The 18,534-nt window shown below is 40.9% G+C and overlaps 1 protein-coding gene across 4 annotated transcripts; it reads right to left on the reverse strand.

The window, feature by feature from the left end:
* Positions 1-966: 966 nt before the first annotated feature.
* On the reverse strand, positions 967-17,425 carry zdhhc1 (zinc finger DHHC-type containing 1). Of its 4 annotated transcripts, none has more exons than XM_015368560.2 (12): positions 17,206-17,424; positions 16,617-16,888; positions 15,495-15,713; positions 14,669-14,844; positions 13,705-13,806; positions 12,932-13,056; positions 12,395-12,550; positions 11,143-11,264; positions 8,205-8,290; positions 5,519-5,633; positions 4,933-5,038; positions 967-4,686 (listed from the first exon to the last, which is right to left on the reverse strand). In XM_015368560.2, the coding sequence occupies exons 2-12, from the start codon at positions 16,617-16,619 to the stop codon at positions 4,154-4,156; spliced, it is 1,743 nt and encodes a 580-aa protein (XP_015224046.1). In that variant the 5' UTR covers positions 16,620-16,888; positions 17,206-17,424; the 3' UTR covers positions 967-4,153. The 4 variants fall into 4 exon arrangements, with proteins under 4 accessions (XP_015224046.1, XP_069037271.1, XP_015224047.1 ...); XM_069181170.1 differs by having other exon boundaries at positions 17,071-17,424; XM_015368561.2 differs by having other exon boundaries at positions 12,932-13,041; positions 16,617-17,425.
* Between the last annotated feature and the right edge of the window lie 1,109 nt (positions 17,426-18,534).

Below are 18,534 nucleotides of genomic sequence, written 5' to 3' on the forward strand. Positions count from 1 at the left end.
ATACTCTATTGTAATGATAAATAATTCTCTGAGGCTCGGAAAAAGAATCGAAGTTCTGTTTATGATTTTCAACTGTATGAAACTGCTCCTTGAAAACAATTAGCACTGATCAGTTTCTCCAGACAAATGCTGTTTCTAAGAAAACATGCTAGTTAATAGAACATGCACTGAATAGTCTGGTTTGATTTTGATTAATCCTGCAAGTATGCCACATGCATGTGTAAAGTATAGTTTTCATAAAAAACAATTTCACATACTTGTCTGTGGTTTGAAAGCAGTGACAGAATGTTGCACGAAAGCAGGATATTGTTTCTTGTATTTACCAGGATCTCTTCCACTGCAGCACATGGGGACAACGGATGATTTCTTTCTTTATTCCTGAATGACCTTCAGTTTTATGTCCATGTCTAGGCTGGCATTCACATTATGGAACATGTGCAAAAGTAGTTTTGTTTTGTTAAAAATTCAAACTAAATGAGTTCTTTCTCACAGTCTTTGTCATCCTCATGTCAAAAGCCAGCCGTCAAAACCAGAATGAACAAAGCAATGTTTATTTTGATAACACTCTCACATGCCAAGAACTGAGGACAGTCAACATTAAAAGTGACAATAAGAAACTTGAGTATGCAATTTAAAATTAAACAGAATCAAAATGACCTTAAAGTAGTAGTTTTAAGATGGGATTTAAAAGCTCTGACAGACTTGCAAGATGAGCTAGGAGATCACTCCATAGGATTGGAGCTCAACAGAAAGCACAATCTTCTAAGCTTCATAGTCTCATTTTAGCAACTGAAAAAAATAATTCCAAAGAGCAAAAACAAGGTGCACACGAGCAGGGAATAAATAGTTTGCCTGGTGTAATTCTAGCTAAACCGTTCAAGCACTTAAAGAAGTGCATTGGTAATATTAAAGCTTTTTGTTCAGAAAGTTGGAGATAATGTCATGAAGGACTAAAGGCAACAAACATACAAATACAAATTTATTTTGTTGTTAACATTTTGTGAGGATTACACTGTAAATACAAAAATATTTACATTAACATTTCATAGTGCAAATATAGTATAAAGTAAATTACACAACTGAAACCTAAAACTTAAGTCTTTGACATTACGAAATATGTCACTTGTACTGAAGTTCCCTAGAGCCTCAAAGAAGAGAGGTCAGGGTCACAGCCTGCCTGGGCAGACAGGAACAACGCAATGTCCTCGACTGGACAGACAGGAGATTATAGGGAATGAGCAGAGAGGCCCAGCTACACACCACCGAAATTCTATTGACCCAATGTTTACTAAGAACATGATAAACATAGTAATCCAAGACAGCTCTCTTCAGATCTCCACAGCTTCCAGGCTTGCTTGCTTGCGTCAATAGAAAAAAAATTAAAACCTTTATGCTACAGTATTTTAAGTCATTTAAATAGCTTATATCTGTACAAATAGGTAGATAAAACAAAAAGTAGTGGTTTTGATAAGAATTTTTAAAATATTATCGATGATGAAATATCCATTTTAAAGCCAACCAAGAACAATGTCTTAGTGTTCCTGTTGTCTTGCCAACAGAGGACACACACATCTCTGGAATATGTTTGCTTTTGCACACATATTCCTTGTAAGGATTTAAAATTTTATTCATACACCAGGGGGCAAAAAAGCATATTTTAAGCTTTCTGATTTCATTCTTCACATCTTACTAAGACATTAAATTTTAATGTTTAAAATCATTAAACAATGGACCTATTCATAAAGGAGGCTGAATGCTTTGGAAAGAAAAGGTTCCTTTGTTTCCGGATCCTGTAAAAGCAGGGTACCAGACATTACAAATATTCTGCTGTTTTGTATAAAAAAATCTTTAGTTACAAAATTCAGGTTAAAGTACAGCAATATAAAACACAATTTCAGAATATTAAAATGATTCCCAACACGTGTCTAGCAGTGGTTAATGACTTCACATTTGGGTATTTTATGGATTGTTATATACTCTCAACACATTGGTTATCGATAGCTGTTAAAATACCTTCCAAAGAGTCTGTAACAGCAGATCCTCCATGCATCCTGACCTGAGGCTGTTATGATGTCCTGGTGTTTCTTTGCCATGGCAACGCACTGTGCTCCCATGATGCTAAGCAGTTCTGTTGCAGCCAGCCAGCACAACTGGGCAACACAGAGCCAAAAAGGACCCAAACAAAACAACTCATGTTAATAACAGATATCATTCCCTGATCTACCTTCAGCTCCTACAAGGAAGAAAACACCTTTAATGAAATAATGTACACATCCTGTTACTTTCACAGACTTCAGGCAGTCTCCATGGCCTTCGCCACAAGATGAGATTAATATTTCTGGTTATTTATGGACAACTGTTATTTACTGGTTTGGATTTTGCTTATGCTGGAATAAACAATTCCATGAATCTTCATAGTCTTTCTGTCATTAATATTGCTTTACTTTTTAATATTGTAGAAATACAAATATACAGCACTAAGAAACTACTTGGATTAAATCACAATTGATTTTCTTTTGTTTGGATCTACAGTATAGCAAACATTTATGTCGCCACACCTTTGTATACAGTGGTTAAATACATCCTCAGAAATTATGTAACTACTATATATAAAGGCACCTAATATCTTGACCTGGAACACAGGTTTACTCAAGTGTTATATGTGTTGTTCATCCAGCTGCTACTAGAAACCAAGTGAGACAATCTGTGACCAATTAAGAAACTAAGCAGTTAAGAACTTACGTTGGAACAAAGTACAAAGTACAAAGTACAAAGTACAAAGTACAAAGTACAAAGTACAAAGTACAAAGTACAAAGTACAAAGTACAAAGTACTCTGGCCTTTTAGGGACTTTGTGCACATGGGCAGCAGCACACACTTGAAATTAGACTTATCGAAAAACAAGCAAAAATGAAAATCCACTATGGTGTTGAACCATGCATGTATCTGCAACACTCAGATAACTTTCAATTTCAGGTCAGAATACAGAGCACACGGGTTTGTGTGAACTGGACAAGAGAGGTAGAAGTTTTACTACATTGCACAGCAAACTTTTCTAACCCATGTTCAGTCTCTAAGAACATGTCTCTATCTGGACTCTAGAAGAGCTCTTCTCAGGACAGGAAACAGCCTTTGTCTTTCCTGGAGTGAGAAAGGAACGCGTGCTAAGAGACAGGCAGAGGGCAATGTGTTACAAGAACAGAGGCAGCCTGCAGACACTGCAACCACGTGGAAAACGTTTTGACTAAACAGAAGAATGAGGCACCTGCCACTCTTTTAAATTAATTCCATCTGTTTGCATTATCAGCCCTGAACATTTTCTCAGCTAGTATACATATATATTAACATGGAAGTGCTAAAAACAAATGGGCATGTTTTCTCAAACATTTTAAATACTGAATTGAAGCTTCCAGTGCAATAGTTGTCAAAGTAGTGAAAGAAGGATACTCCATAAACTGTCAATGAAACAGACCTGTTGAATCAGCAGTGACCTGCCTTACCTGTCCAGAATAGCACACAGAACTGTGACGCGGTTGCACAAGACTAACTAAATAGGCTAAATATTAAAAAACACTCCCTGGAAAAAAGTTATAGACACTAAAGGAGATATGTTGCTACACTAGAAGAGTAAAATAGTCAATTAGAAAAGTAAATTAAGGTTTAAGGTAATATTTTTCAATAGTTTGTATTGCATGGCATAATCTTTCCCAACCAATTAAAGTGTGAATTATTACACACACATCAGGGTAGTGCCTTTATCAAAAGCCTTTGCACAGTATATAACCTTTGGCATTGAACTGGTAAAAATCAACAAAATAAAAATATATAATTAAAATATACGCTATTAAAAATATTGTCTTGATACAATGTTGCTGTGTGAGGTAACAAAAGGAAAAGAGTTAACGACAAAAGTCACTCAGATCATCACAGCAGGTGGCTGCAGTTCAGTCCTTCAGTAAAGAAGAAGAGCTGTTAGTGAAGTCCACAGCAAAGTTCAGATCCTCATCTTCACAATTAACAACAGCACAATGAACTCATGTCTGCATAGGCTGTGGCAGTCTCACTGGACCTGGCACTTCAGTGACATCACCAGCCTAGCGCAGGAATCCCCCAGAGGGCTGGCTGTTGCAGCCCCACTTACTCCTGCACTATCTCAGCCTGCGCTGCCTCGGGCCAGGGCTGCGTCTGTCCTGTTGCAGGCATCTCCAGGGCCCTCAGGGCCCTTCCTACTGTTCCGTTTGCGTTTCCCATGGGATGTGGGGGCCTCCACGGGGCCAGGGGGGACCCCGGGCTGACCGCTGCTCCTGCTCATGAAGACGCTGGGGGTGTGAGGCAAAAGCTCAAATCTTTGCTGAGCAAGGGGCCTCCTTGGCTCCCTCCTCTTGCTGCTGGGCTGTGGGGAGGGCAGCCTGGCGTGGGAACCGATGCTGGGCTGCAAGGTCTGCTGGGTGGAGGTGGCGCCAGGGTCACCACGGGAGCTGTAGCCAGCCATGGCAGCGCTGCCCAGCCTTGCCTGTGCTACAGGAATCTCCTCCAGAGACTCTGCAGAGTCAGAGTGATACTCAGCAGGAGGGCCGGCTGCCTGCACCGGGGCCAGCAGAGGCAGGGCAGCCCGCGGGGGAAAGGCTGGGAGTGGGAGTCGCTGGCTCAGGGGGGTAACCACAGTGGCGGCACCAACACAGGGCTCTACAGGAGGATAGGAGGGATACACACAACACAGGCTACTGGGATTCCATCGAACACTAGTTACACACTGGAATAAATCTCACACTCCACAGCAAAGCAACCAAGGGTTGCGGAGTTAACTGAAATACAAAAGTGCTATTCTGTGGAGGTTTAAGTAAAACTTAAAGAGGAATACACCACCCTTCATTAATGGCGATAATTGTGAGCATGCTGGCTGAGTGCCTTATTCACAATAAACAGTCTTACCGGGCTCCGATGGAGATCCGGCTGGGGCTCTTCCTGCACTGTTCTCCACAGATCTGTCACTGGCCAGTTCTACTGGGACTCTGTGCACTTTCTTCCTTGTCTTTTTCTAGGAAAAAAAAAGAGAAATAATGTACAATTAAATTATTTCTAAAAATCAGTGTAATCATATTTTATATTTCATTGTCAAAGAACACATTTTCTTTTTATTGCACAATAAAGGCTTTGAACAACAAACATTTTCAAATACCTCCCTGGAGGAATTACAATGTGGCTGGATTTGCAACATTCAAGAGGTGACGAAATGCCGAATAAAAGAATATTTGAATACCTATTCCTTATCTAACAGTAGGCCTGTGGTTTCAGTTAATTAACACTTCGAAACTAGTTCATGCAATACTTGCACTTTTACATTATAGGCAAGCAGTGCTGTTTCATCTGTCTCAAAGACCTAGAAAAAAGAACTGCATTGGTCAATTTGTACCTCTTACTACTGACAAAAGAACACTTCCAATACAATCTCAAATTAAAGCTGAATTCTAGATTGTACAGCCTAGGAGCAACTGCTTGTGGGTTCTAGCCCTCTCACCTGAGAGCGTCTGTGAGAACAAGGGGGCTGCTGGTGCTCCACAGAGATGGTAGGAAGCAGGTCCTCCTCAGCCTTCCTGCTGGCCAAGGTCCTTACAACACCATTTCCATAAAACCTGGAGAGCCAAAGCCAAGTGACAGTCAGCAGAATATTAACAGGAAAAGATAGGCGAGAATACTTTTCGGAAGGAAGCTCAGTGCTTCTATATCCTAATCCCAGTCTTCGAATTCCAAAGAATAAAAAAATCCTTTTACGAGGATCCTGATCCAGTCAGTAAGAAGGTTCAGGAATTAGTTTCAGTATTTGGACTCGCATTACATAACAAGTAGCTAGAATAGCTGCCCTATTTTAGGTTTAACCTACTGTAGAGTCTCATACAGATGTGACTGTAAAAGCAGAATGGCTGTCTGTCTAATCTGGTTCTGGGGAGGGCAAGCACCCTCTTTCAGGACAGAGGCCTCCTGTCAACTCTGGGGCACTGTGCTGAGATAAGGACTCTTCTTTCTGGATACAAAAAATACTGTTTGTAGGAACCTGTAAAACCAGTCCCTGTATAGGGACAGATGTGGACCCACAGTCAGGATAGCTTTACAATTCAAACTGTTAACCCCTAATTTTTCACAGGGTTTTATGTTAGAAAGAAGTGCTGTATATTGTGTCCATACTGTACAAGACATTCAATTGTTTATACAGCACATGAATGGGCGGGTAGACTACAGAATTCTATTTCATTGAACACCAATATTTTCCCAGCACGAGGATTTGAAAGCCTTCTTAATGCTTGCCTCCCAGTGTTGTAATGTAAACCCACTTAACAGCCAAACCAAACAGGGTAGTAAATCCCGGCTGTATTGCACTAGTCTAAGTAGGGCTCTACATTCTGGCCAGGTTTGTTCTAGCTGAGTTTCAACAGCTATTCTCTGGCACTCTTGCTCTTCACACCTAAGACCACAGTTCAGTTGAATATGAATTTCAGAGCTTCTCACTCCAAGCTGACTGCCGCAAATGGGACTAAGAGTGATGCTTCACTTTTACGATGAGCACAATACAGGCTTGACTGACTGGTCAATTATTCTCTGCATGCAGAGAAAGGACCGCTAGTTACATACAGTATGTTTCACAAGCCCCAGAAAAAAAAACAACCAAACATGAAGTGTGACACAGTGTGACAGAACGAGGGTTTCAAATACTTTGTACAATCTGCTTTTTTGCAAAAGATAACTTAAATTTCTGTATGGGTCTATTCTTCAATAATAGAAACAATAGTCTATTCTTGATGTCACGTGAAATAGTGCAGCCTCTATTCTTTAGTTGTGTTTTCGGGTCATGGGAAAAGAATTTGATTTTGCTTGCACTGTTTTTGTAAAGAAAACGGTCACCAAGGCAACAAAGAAACTATTTTTAATCACTGTGACAAAATAACTGTGAATGCTTAAACATAACTGTTTACTACATTTTAATCAACTTGCTCAAACTAGTCTAGAGAGTGCAGTTCACTGAAGGACAGAAAGATTGTATTTGTGCTCAATTTACACACTGGGTTAAAAACCTAGAACACCCCCTTGAAAATAAAGTCAAATTCACAAAAACATCAAACTGTTACACCATGCATTACACTGTGCTTCCACCGTGAAAAGGTGTGGTTTAATGTTTTATTTAAGTCCCAAAATCCAAAATGGATTTGCAAAATTGAAATTAAATTATAATGCAGTGAAATACTTTGGAATTAGAGACAGCAGAAAAGCATCAGGGAGGACAGAAATCCTATTTTTAGCTGTACATTGGATATGCTTCCCTTACTGTGCAGATCACACTAGCTTTCTGTGCACTGGATTTAGGTTCCAAAGACTGTAGAACCAGTCAAGAGTCCACTTTAAACACCCATAAAAAAAAATGTCAGGAAGTTAAAAACGTGGAACAACTGTCACTGCTTGGCCACAATTTATTTTCTAAAAAAAAACAAGAGTGCACCACTGATGCTCAGCTCGCATCTAACCTTACACAAAGACCACATTAAATTTTCTAATGTTTATTTCTACTTATGAGGGACCGACTGTGAATATATATTCCTGCTACCCAAGAAAATTGGAACGTGTTTACATTCCCTGGCAGAGAAAGGCTTTAAAACATCCCTGAAACCTCTCCAACAAAAGAAGAATGCTTCTGCCCCATGTGTTTAAGTCAGGGAACCCAACATGGCTGGTCCAAATATCTTCCTTCTATCCTGCTATCTCACTGTTGCAGCTCACTGCACTGCCTCTTGTGCTTGCTCTTCCGTGCGGTTCACTGGGTTAGGCTGTGCACTGAGGGCCCCACTACATCCTGCCCTGCACTGGCACCCTGGCTGGCCCGGACATGCTGGCCTCTCTGAAACTACTACGACAGCTGGTCTCACCACTGGATGGCTCTTGCATGTCACACAGAGAGACCCTACAATTGCACATGGATAAAATAATCAAACAATCACAGGAAAGGACATGATTCCAAGATAGCCAAACACACTAATATTATTTCAGTCATTAGCTAAAGGAAAGAGGAAATATATTCTGCCAGTTACGAGCTTAGATAAACTAGACATTTTCATAACCGTTTTTTCAGTTTAGAAAGTTAGATAATTCAGCCATAAAATATTGCCTCTTCCCTACACTCGGGACAATCTGACTCCAACTCAAGTGAAGTTGCTTACTCTTTTTCTGTGGATACCATGGTGGCTGGGTCTTCCACTTCAATCTCAGGATTTGTGTACCCCAATGTCCCTGAGTAAACAATGTCCTGGCAGAGAGAGAAGACAAACTTCAAATACAAACCTACAGCAGCATCTTTCTGCCTTCTGTGTCTTCCAGTGACACAATCACCATCAATAACAAGTGTCACACAATCAATAAAAAAACAATGTCCCATATCTGCAGTAGCAAAGTGCATGAATAATGTGGAACACTCTGCTAACAAAATAAAAACAATTGTGACAGATGTGGTGAATGTAAAAGATTTAGAGCACTAATAATGTACTCTGTGTTTTAATACATCATATTAAATATCAGTATATACATTTATTCTATCTATGTCAGTTTCATGATTTTGTTGTTAATACAATGCTTTTGTGAATAGGTAAAGCCGTGGACATGACAAGCACAGTTGGCTCTCCATGTGGTACCCTTTTCACTTCAAAGGTCTTTCTGTCACAAACTGTTTTAGATAAAGCCCAACAGTGAGTTGCTACAGCAACAGGTAAGTTATTCAAGCACAACTCGCAGAAATGTAAACATGCCTGGATTCAGAAGGCAGAAAGAAGGGTAAACACTACATTAGCAATGACAACTCCCTGCATTGTCACACCTTCACACGTGATTCTGCTGAGCCTCACAGAATCATGTGCTCAGCATGCCAAAATAAACATGACAGCTGTTGAGGCCAACAGTGAGGTAATCGAAACAAACCCAAAAATTCCAACTCACTGATTCTCTTAATGGAGAAGACAAGAACCTAAAGAGTCACTGGTTTAACCCAATAGATGCAAACTAGACCTGATTAATAATGTAGTTCAATGCATGTGAAGCAGAAGAAGTTGCCTTTTTACCTGCAGTGTAAGTAGCACGGAATAACTGAAAAGCTTATAGTATGTTTGTAGACTAGGTGCAAAGAAGAGGACATAATTTTAAAATGTCATCATTTTGGGAAGTATACAAACTTCACAATATAAAGTAGCTATCTTTACACTCAATTCATTATCTGATGAAAAGGACAAGAGTGAATAACACTATACACAGAGCTATATATGACCTGATATGAATATTCCTTGAATTGTAGCTCCAGTGTCTGAAAAGCTGTCCTTTGATAAAAGCTGAAGATACCAGGACAGACACTCACTTGGAAACCATGATGGCCAGGTCTTGGAAGTGGCCCGGCTCAGTAAGCCTACAAACCCCTGGCAAGGAAATGAGCTCATGGTGTTACTTAATTCTCCTTTTCTGCATTTACATTCAACAGCTCTGCTTTTGGCGCTTACTTGAAGTTTTCCTCAAACTGCTGTGCTTCCACAGAAATGCTTCAGGAAGACGGTTAATTAACTTCAGGTGCTAGAGCACTGAAGACCACAGGATCTCATTTCCAAGATCATAACCACAAAATCACCAGAGATTACACCAAACTAGTCATGAGTCTGTAAAAGCCTCTCAATCACTCGTCTCTGTTGGAGAGGCACCACACACTTTATACTCTCATCAAATTATTCACAGAACATTTTGTACATTACTCAACAAAAATCTTCAGAAGAAAATCATTTAACAGTAATGCCCTTTATGGCCAGTGCAGAGAGGGGACACTGACTGTACAGTTGATTGTATAGTTTACTGTATTATTTATTCTAATTACTGATAGACTTACAGTCTTTGCTGCTCCAACAAGACGCCAGCTATTCAATTTCACATTTATTTCAGTATAGCTCAAACTCAACTCAGATTAAAAAATCCACTTTAATCTGTACTTGATTTTTCTTCAAGTCAGCTGTGATGAGCTGAAGAAAGCAGAGAAGACGACAGCTGGCAGGATCACACATGAAAAAACAGCAATGATATGAATTCTGTGAAGCTGTGGCTTGGAGGATTGGAGTGAAACTTGATCCGCAAGAAATAGTGACCTCTTTTCAACAGCAAGCTATTCTCAACATTTCAGAGAATGTCACATTTAAGAATAAAATGTGAAACAGTTTAGAAATTTTAATTGGGTCTATTCTGGATATAACTATTTTACTTTTATCTTTTTTATTCTATCTAGAGGAGCAAGAAGCTAAATGTTTAACTTCAAAGGAGATGAGTTTGGAGGTAACAGTGCTTTCATCTTTAAAATAGATTGCAGTGATGTGGAGAAAGGGTTTTCAGAATGTGAGTATTATGTAGCTCACACACAGTAGAGCAGGAGGCTCAGCGGTGCTGCATGTCCTCCAGGTGAGAACCTTTCTTTCAGAAAGGGCTGCTTTATTACAGTTCGACTCAATCTCAAGGACCACAGCTAAATAATACATGACATTACTGCATACTGCAGAAGTGATAACACTGAAGTCATTTAGGAACTGAATAAGGTCATCTGCAATACTATCATTGTCAGCATTAAAGAGGAACTGCAGTCCCAATTTCTCGGACCAGTTATTAAATCTTAGTAACAAAACAAATCCATTGACGTTAAGGAAAAAAAATTTCAAAGTAAACACAAAATCATGAACTGAAAGTCCTGAAAGTTGCCATGTTGTAACAAACTCGCATTTTGACGTCTCACAAATTGTGATGAGATGTGGCCCTTCCTGCTCACTAGTCTCCGTAATGACTAATGTAATGTGATGTATGAGCAAACAAATACAGGTTGTGCTGTAGACATTTCACTGCAAAAAGGTTTTGACTTAACAAGTAGTATTTGTCAGAAAAACCCTTTCAGTCCAAAACTCCACCAGGACACAGTCATCTCTTAAAGCTACTTCTGTTCCCTATCTGAAACATAACAAGCCTGGTAAATTTGCATATTGGGGGAACGATGCCCTGTCACTACAGGAACACAGGGAGGTTCAGACCTGGTGCCAATAGTATTTTTGTTTTTATGATGCCTGGTTTCCACTCCGAGTGCCAGGTTCATACCTTGATTGGCTGCAGTTTTGGAGGCACAGAGTCCTGTCCCACTTGCTCTCTGTCCAAATCCCTAGTCTCCTGCCGATGACGCTGACGAACAATGTATTCGTATGTACTCAGCCTGTTCCACACTGTGCAGGAAAATAAATCATACAGATGTTCTCACTGCCTCTTCAACAAAATATCATGTCTACATTAACACTTACTATCACCATAAAATTCGTACTTAACCTTAATGTTTAAAAAAATAATCCAATCAGGGTGCACCCCCAATCTGTTTATCATTTTCATTTGAAATATTAAGAGTTTAGAAGTAAAACACACTTATGGTAATTATTTTCTGCAGACCTTAAATCTACATTGTATATAATGGGATGAAGATTTTTAAAGAATGTTAGCATTGTTAATAATGGGTAGCAAAGACAGTTCGCAAAAACAGCAAGAAGAGGGAGGGAGAGTGTTCCATCTCTGCTCCACACTAATTTATAGAGAAACAGACCTGTGGTTCCTTTACTTACACACAGTCCCACACAAGGTGACAAGATAAGATGCCTAAATCTAAAACACTAAGAACATTTACAGATGAGATGGGGTCATTCAGCTCTCTACTTTAATCTACTGTGCCACCCTGCACTCTCTCAGCAGTGTGTAAGAAACCTAGAAAACACCTTCTTCCAATTGCATCCATGGCTGGAAGAGATTTTCCTAGGATTCCACTGCAGTCAGAGAATGAAGTGTTATGATGGGCAAATCATTTTGTATCCTCAAACTGTCTCTTATTGAAAACCTGTTAATTTAATTGTTAACCTGCTTGTATGCTGCCACCCTGTGGACATGCTTTGCACTGTGGGTTCCTATCCTTCAACTTTAATGTTAGCAGCTCTCCACCATGTGGCTAGAGAGAATGTCTAGCTGACATTCATTACCCTGGGATAAATTGAGGAACCAGAAAATAAGAATTTAATTTCTGGTGGGGAAAACATTTTGTTGTATTTTTATTTCCACTTCCCAAAATATTATATAAATTATCTAGCATGGTGCAAAATCAAAATCATTTAAAGAAGAATGTTACAAGACTGGTTAACAACAGATTTTTAGAAACAATATCATATCGTCAATACCTGATATTATCGGTAGTTATTTAAAGCTGACAGGGCAATTACACAAGACATTAAGAGTGTTGTGCAAACTGTGTGCCCAGGACCCTCACACTATCACACACTATCAAGATCTGCTGGAGCATGCATATCTGCGCACTCACTCAGGTAGATATGAAAACAAAGCAGGTGTCCCAGCAGGACCACGGACAGCAGGCCCACAGCAATGGTGATGGCAGCCAGGGCAGGGATGGCAGGTCCTGCTGTCGACACAGGAGCCACGGGCAGAAACACGAACCACACCACGGACTCGTTCTGCACTGCAGGGCCGACACACAGCAGCACACAGCTGTCAGAGCACAGAGACTGGACTCCCATTCACTAGGATACACGGAAACTACAGAGCTAGAAATATGTTTTCTCCCTTTTTATGAATATGTAATGTTCCACTTTCTGCTGCTTTTGGTATTTATTGTTTTCTTGTCTTTCACTATTGAAAATGATGAGAAATAAACTTAAAAATAAGAAAAAATGCTCAAAAAAGGAATTCATATCTACCTGGCTTTCTAAATAAATAATATCCATTTAACAGACTGTGGGAAACAGCCTGTCTTTCATGTGTTTGTTAGAGATTCTCTTCCAGTTTCATTAACAACCTAATGACCAAGAATAACTGAGGGCTGTCCATCACAAAAGCATACCTTGGAAATGTTTGTCAGAGCGAAGCTGCGAAGGGTCCAAGAAGAACTCAACAAACACATAAAAGGCAATAAGGACAACCAGCGATATCCCCAGGAGGGCCGAGATTACACTGTTAAGGAAGAGCCTGAAATAAACATGTGCAGATGATGTAAATAAACATATACAGGAGCAGTCTGGTAAAAGGGCTACTGAACACAAACTGGTGTCAGACTACATAAAAAATACAAGAAAAGGTACTGCAAATGTAAACTTGGACAAGTCTTAAAACAACTGGGGCCTTCCATATTTTTCCAAATAAATACCTCTGGTTATTGTTCAGAGGCCAATACCAAAAGACACTGTTGGATGAAATCAACAGACCAACAACAAGAGTGCAAGGACACTCTGCACACTGCCCAGCAGCCGCTGTGTGACCAGGGCCTTTCAGAGTAGAGGTCGGTCCGCAATCCTCCCAAGAAAGTCAGCCACTCCCTGGCTTAATGCAATTCTCCAGTGTCAGTATGCCAAACAGATGGGCTTTTTTTTCTAAAATGTGAGTTTTTGCAATATTTGAAACAGATGTTTTCAAATAGGATTATTAGAAAGACATCTAAATTAAGTGAAAAAATAACTCAGTAAATTCCTATAATTCTAATTCTCTGCAGTGCTTTATTAGCTGGATCTAAATTTGAATTGTTAAATTTCAGGCAGTGAAAAATGTAAGATGGGGCCTGTGAAGGAGTATTTCAAATAAAAGGTTCTTATTCAAACAGTGGTTGGGGGAGTTGTTTACCAGTAATTCCTGCTGCCCACACAGTTATTGAGCCATCGACAGTGGTGATCAAAACTGGCCACACATTTGTTACAGGCACTGCAATGCTTGGATTTCGGACTCCTGCAAAACAGGACACAGAAGAATATAGCAAGTCTGTGAACACACAGCTAGCCAAATAACAGGAAAACATGTAGTATGTAGTACCTCTCTGTCGACAAAAGTAGTATTAAATGATATGTCACATGTATTGATGAAATGATGAAACATCACCATTTATTCTGACAAAGAAAAATAAGATTTAATCAAAGCTAAGGTGAATTAACCCAGCTAGAAAGTTACATAACCTCCTCATTTGCAACCCTTATTCCTGTAACTCAAATTTCACTTTTTTCCCCAAGTTGTAGCACTATGAATTACCTGAGGCTACATCTCTTTGGCAAAACTTAAACAATGTATGTGAAAACTAGGCTCTGTACAGTAAGCCGACTAAACAAGACACTCATTGTCCATTCAACCACTTCTTGAAAACTATATGGGAAAAAAAATAATAATTGTGCTATGTTATTGTCATGTGGCTTAGTAGTCAATAACTTTTTCATATTACAGCATTACTTCAATCTTTTATTAATTACTGGTAATTTATCATTTTAACATAACAGCTCATTTTATTTGTATCTTGCATCCACGGTACTTTTTGAACTATTAATTGTTGTATTTTCTGCAACCAGCATCTAATTATAATCAAATCTGTTAAAAAGTAATAATCACTGCAACTCCACCATTGGAATTACAAGTTCCAGCAGTGAAGGCCTGCCATCTTATACTATTAAAAGTTGTTAGGTTTCCTTTCTCTGTCCCAGGGTGTCTAGCTGTACCCAAGCACACAGCACAGTACAGGCACAAGGGAAAGGAAACCTAGGGAAATAAGATGGGGTCAAACCTTGTACATGTAAATATAACACACCTGCATCCCTGTACTTACACGTCGACCTCGCAGAGGTAGCAATGGCAGTTCTCGATGACGTGGGCATGCTTGCTGCGATCAAACACGGGCACTGGACCTCTGTAGCTCTTGGCACGAACGTTGCGGTCGGCAGGGTCAATGGAGACAGCAGTCAGATGGACACACAGGTGGCAAACAAACATCACACCCGTACACTGGAAAACAACTGGTCAAGGATAGATACTCTAAAGGAGACCTTCCAACTCCAAAGCTTCAATTTAAATTTTTACAATTTTGTTTAGCAAATTGTGTATCTTAATTCCACTAAAATCAGTTATCTCTATGATCGCCTGAAGTTCTTCATCCTTCTACAGAGCGAAGACCTGCCAAAGCCATAGGACAGCATGACTGACTGCAAACCTCAGTCTAATGCACCTGCTCTGGTGCCAACAACAGACTGGAAATCTGACCTTAGTGTCCTGGAGCTGAGGTCAGATTTCCAGTCTGTTGTTGGTTCAACAGGTACTGGCGAACTGGGTGTGGATTTCAGTCCTGCTGCTTCCTATTATCTTTAGGGCTCCAGAAATGCAAAGAATTCCATAACATTAATCTCAGGAAAACTCTATCTGTATTTCATGCTTTTCTTTTTACTCTGTTCCTCCAATGATGGCATACAAGTTTTATTTTCCTTGCTGCTGTGGTCTACCGCTGTTCATCACCCTCAAGCACCATCCCGAGAGCAACAGGCTAGTAACTGCTCTCAGGTCCAGGGTATACAACAGCACCTTTTTCCTTACAAATCAATTTCCAGGTGCAGCAATGAACAGGACTGCGGATTGGGCCCGGCCCGAGCAGCGAAGGATACGATGTAGCCCGCTGGGATCCAGTGAGAGGGCAGCAGAGGGACGAAGACGCCAAAGCCGATGACGGCGAAGTACACGTAGAGCAGCCAGGCCAGCAGCTGGAAGGGGTGGGGGGGCCAGCTCCAGCCATTGGTGCGAGAGCACTGGGGCAGCTCGGGGCAAGACGGCCCCCCCTCCTTCTCTGGGGCTGTGCGGTTGGGGTTCCTGTTGCAGATGTTCATCTGGAGAGGAGGAGCTCAAAGAGTCACCTTCTAATGCTACCAGCCTGAAGTTCTGCTCTGGGTGGAGCTTATTTGCATTCATTTATTACATTATTTAAGAATTAAGATGGTTAATTTCAGAGTATAGATCTTGAGTACCTTTCAAAAGTGCATTTTGACTGTGAAATTGTAAAGCAACAGGATTCAGAAATAAGTGGATTCAATTTTATTGCGGAGAGATTTTTTAAATCATTATTCTCTATGGCATAACTGTTTAGAGACTGCTGTAAGGCAGGCAGACCCAGTAAAAGCAATGACAGCAGTTTCTTAATGATGAAAACTCGCAGTTCTGCCAGAGCAGCCTGAAGAACAGAGCGCATTTGGGTCCCAGGCCAATGGGCTGAAACCATTCAAATTCTTCAAAATGCATCCGTTGCTTGCTTTAGTCAAAATACACGGGCGTTTATAATTTCAATAATTTCTGTTAGAATCTGAATGATTGTCGAAATAAAACAGACACTGCATCACTGTGCACTGGGGTGTACAGACCGAAGAGAAGCCAAATGTAGCATTTACTCAACTAAAACCTTGGAACACAAAAATAAAACTTCGATTTAATCAATTCACAGAAATATAGCGGAGATCAGTCTTATTCCTAACCTGCAGACCACAGAACAGTATTAATCTCTGGGTCCGGACGACATGAGTTCAGGTACCAGTCCACAATCCTCACTGCTTCTTCTGAACACGGCCCTGTTACAACACACTATCGGACTTCGAATTTGTTTAATGTGGAAAAACAAGGGTCTTGTATGCAACTCAGATGTGATTTCGTAGGTTTAAACAACAGTATTGGATTTACTGTACTCGTAAACGACAGCGACACTGTGTTAATCAAAGATGGTTCTCGGCGCTGGGACTCACCATCAGGGTGCACAGCGGGACGGCGGGGGACGGGGGTGGGAGCGCATCCCGGCCCACGACACCTCACGGCTCCTCATCAAGGCCTGACCCCCGAAACACCCCGCTTCTCCTCCTCCGCTCCTCTTCTTAGCGGCCTTCGCGCATGGTTTACGACACCTTGCTGTGGAGTCCGACACGGGATCCGCAGGAGAACAGGGCCGAGTGTCGGGCTCTCACCATCCTACGTCGCTGTAGCTTTTTTTTTACAATCCCACCATTGCACGCTGTTCTCACTAAGGAAAATAAATCTCAGTTCATCCTGACGCACCCTGCTGGCTACATCTGAAAGGGGAAGGGCTCCCCCTTGTTTTTGAAGATCACACTGTACGCATGAAATGTCACAGAGCCGGAGCTGGCCCGGACTGCGGGGTGTCACTCGCTGCCCGCACGGTATTTTGTGAATAAAAGCACATACCTAAGTAAATTCTTCCCTGTTGCACTAAAAAGCTACAGCATTGCCGTTCTGTTCGTTTAAGCAGTTACTTCTGAACGTTAAGACAATACCCCCGAAATCCCTCTGGCTGCGCACTCTCGGGTTTCCCGGTCTCACCCTCGGTGATCTCGGCTGATGTGCAGACGTTGGCTTTTTATTCAGACGACCGTTTCCATCGGCAGGGCCGTCATAATGGCCCACAACAGGCCTCCATCTCCGTTTTCTCCGTATGAACCCCTCCAGCCTCCACCGCCCCGTCTCCCGGGAAACGCGTCTTCAATAGTGCAGCGTCACGATATCTATGGTAACACGTCCATTTAAAAAGGAAAGAGCTACAGTATATCTGTGCTGATGCTGCGGATCAGCTGCTACGGAAAAGCCTAGAGGCCAAATTTAGGAAAAAGAGGAGAGCAGGAATAGTTACTAGAAGCGGTAGCATTAATTTGATGTATTGGTGAGTTTATTTTTCCTTTGTTAGATAAGTCTGTAAACAATCTATATACAGTAATTCAATTCAATTCAATTTATTTTTATAAAGTGCCTTTCACAACAAGGTTGCCCCAAGGCACTTAACAAAGCAAGTGACCATACATGTTGTGAATACAGAACAGAAAGACCAGAAGACAAAGGAGGAGAGGAACCAAAAAGTCCTTAGTAAGGAGAAAAAAAACTCTAGGGGTCCAAGGTCAACTGGCTGCCCAACCCCTTTGGGTATGCTAACATTATACAATGAAAAAATGAATAAAGGTAATAAACCATCCATCATGTCCTCTGGAAATGAATCATGTACTCCATGCTGATCTCTGTAGACCACCAAAATCCTCCTGAATGACAGCTATATCCACAATGTCCCTCTTGGATCCATGGCAGTGATGCAGCATCCAACTCAGATGGTGCCCAGCCTTAGAATAGGATAGTTTGGTCAGAACAGATGTATGTACCTGGTGGACCAACACAGAGACACACAATGGCATGTACAGCAGTACCACCAGCCATGGTTGCAGCAGGCTATAATGTAAGGTGGGAGTAGGCTAGCCTGAAGTAATAGGTTTTCAGTCTGGATTTGAATACTGAGATTGACTCTGCATCCCGAACATGGGGTGGGAGACTGTTCCATAAGCTAGGGGCACTGTAACTAAAGGCTTTACTGCCATCTGTTTTCTTGTTAATACGTAGAATATGAAGAAGACCTGCATTCTGTGATCTAAGCGGGCGACTTGGATTGTATACATTAAAAAGTTCCTTTATATAAACAGGTGCCTGACCTCTGAGAGCCTTCTAAGTAGAAGGCTTTTAAAGTCCACCCTGTACCTGACAGGAAGCCAATGAAGAGAGCTAAGTATAGTTGTTATATAGTCGTACTTTCTGCTCCTAGTAACAATTCTAGCTGCTGCATTCTGAATTCACTGTAAAGTGTTGAAAGAGTGATGGGTGCTCCCTGATAGT

Source organism: Lepisosteus oculatus, chromosome 20 (genome assembly GCF_040954835.1).
Source record: "Lepisosteus oculatus isolate fLepOcu1 chromosome 20, fLepOcu1.hap2, whole genome shotgun sequence".
In the NCBI taxonomy this organism is placed as follows: domain Eukaryota; kingdom Metazoa; phylum Chordata; class Actinopteri; order Semionotiformes; family Lepisosteidae; genus Lepisosteus; species Lepisosteus oculatus.

Excerpts from the sequence above, each read along its gene's own strand:
- zdhhc1 (XM_015368560.2), bottom strand. Across the intron at positions 12,551-12,931 it reads CTCTGACAAACATTTCCAAG|TGCAGAACGAGTCCGTGGTG; the intron begins GTATGCTTTTGT and ends TCGGCCCTGCAG. Across the intron at positions 11,265-12,394 it reads TTGTTTTCATATCTACCTGA|TGTGGAACAGGCTGAGTACA; the intron begins GTGAGTGCGCAG and ends TTTCCTGCACAG.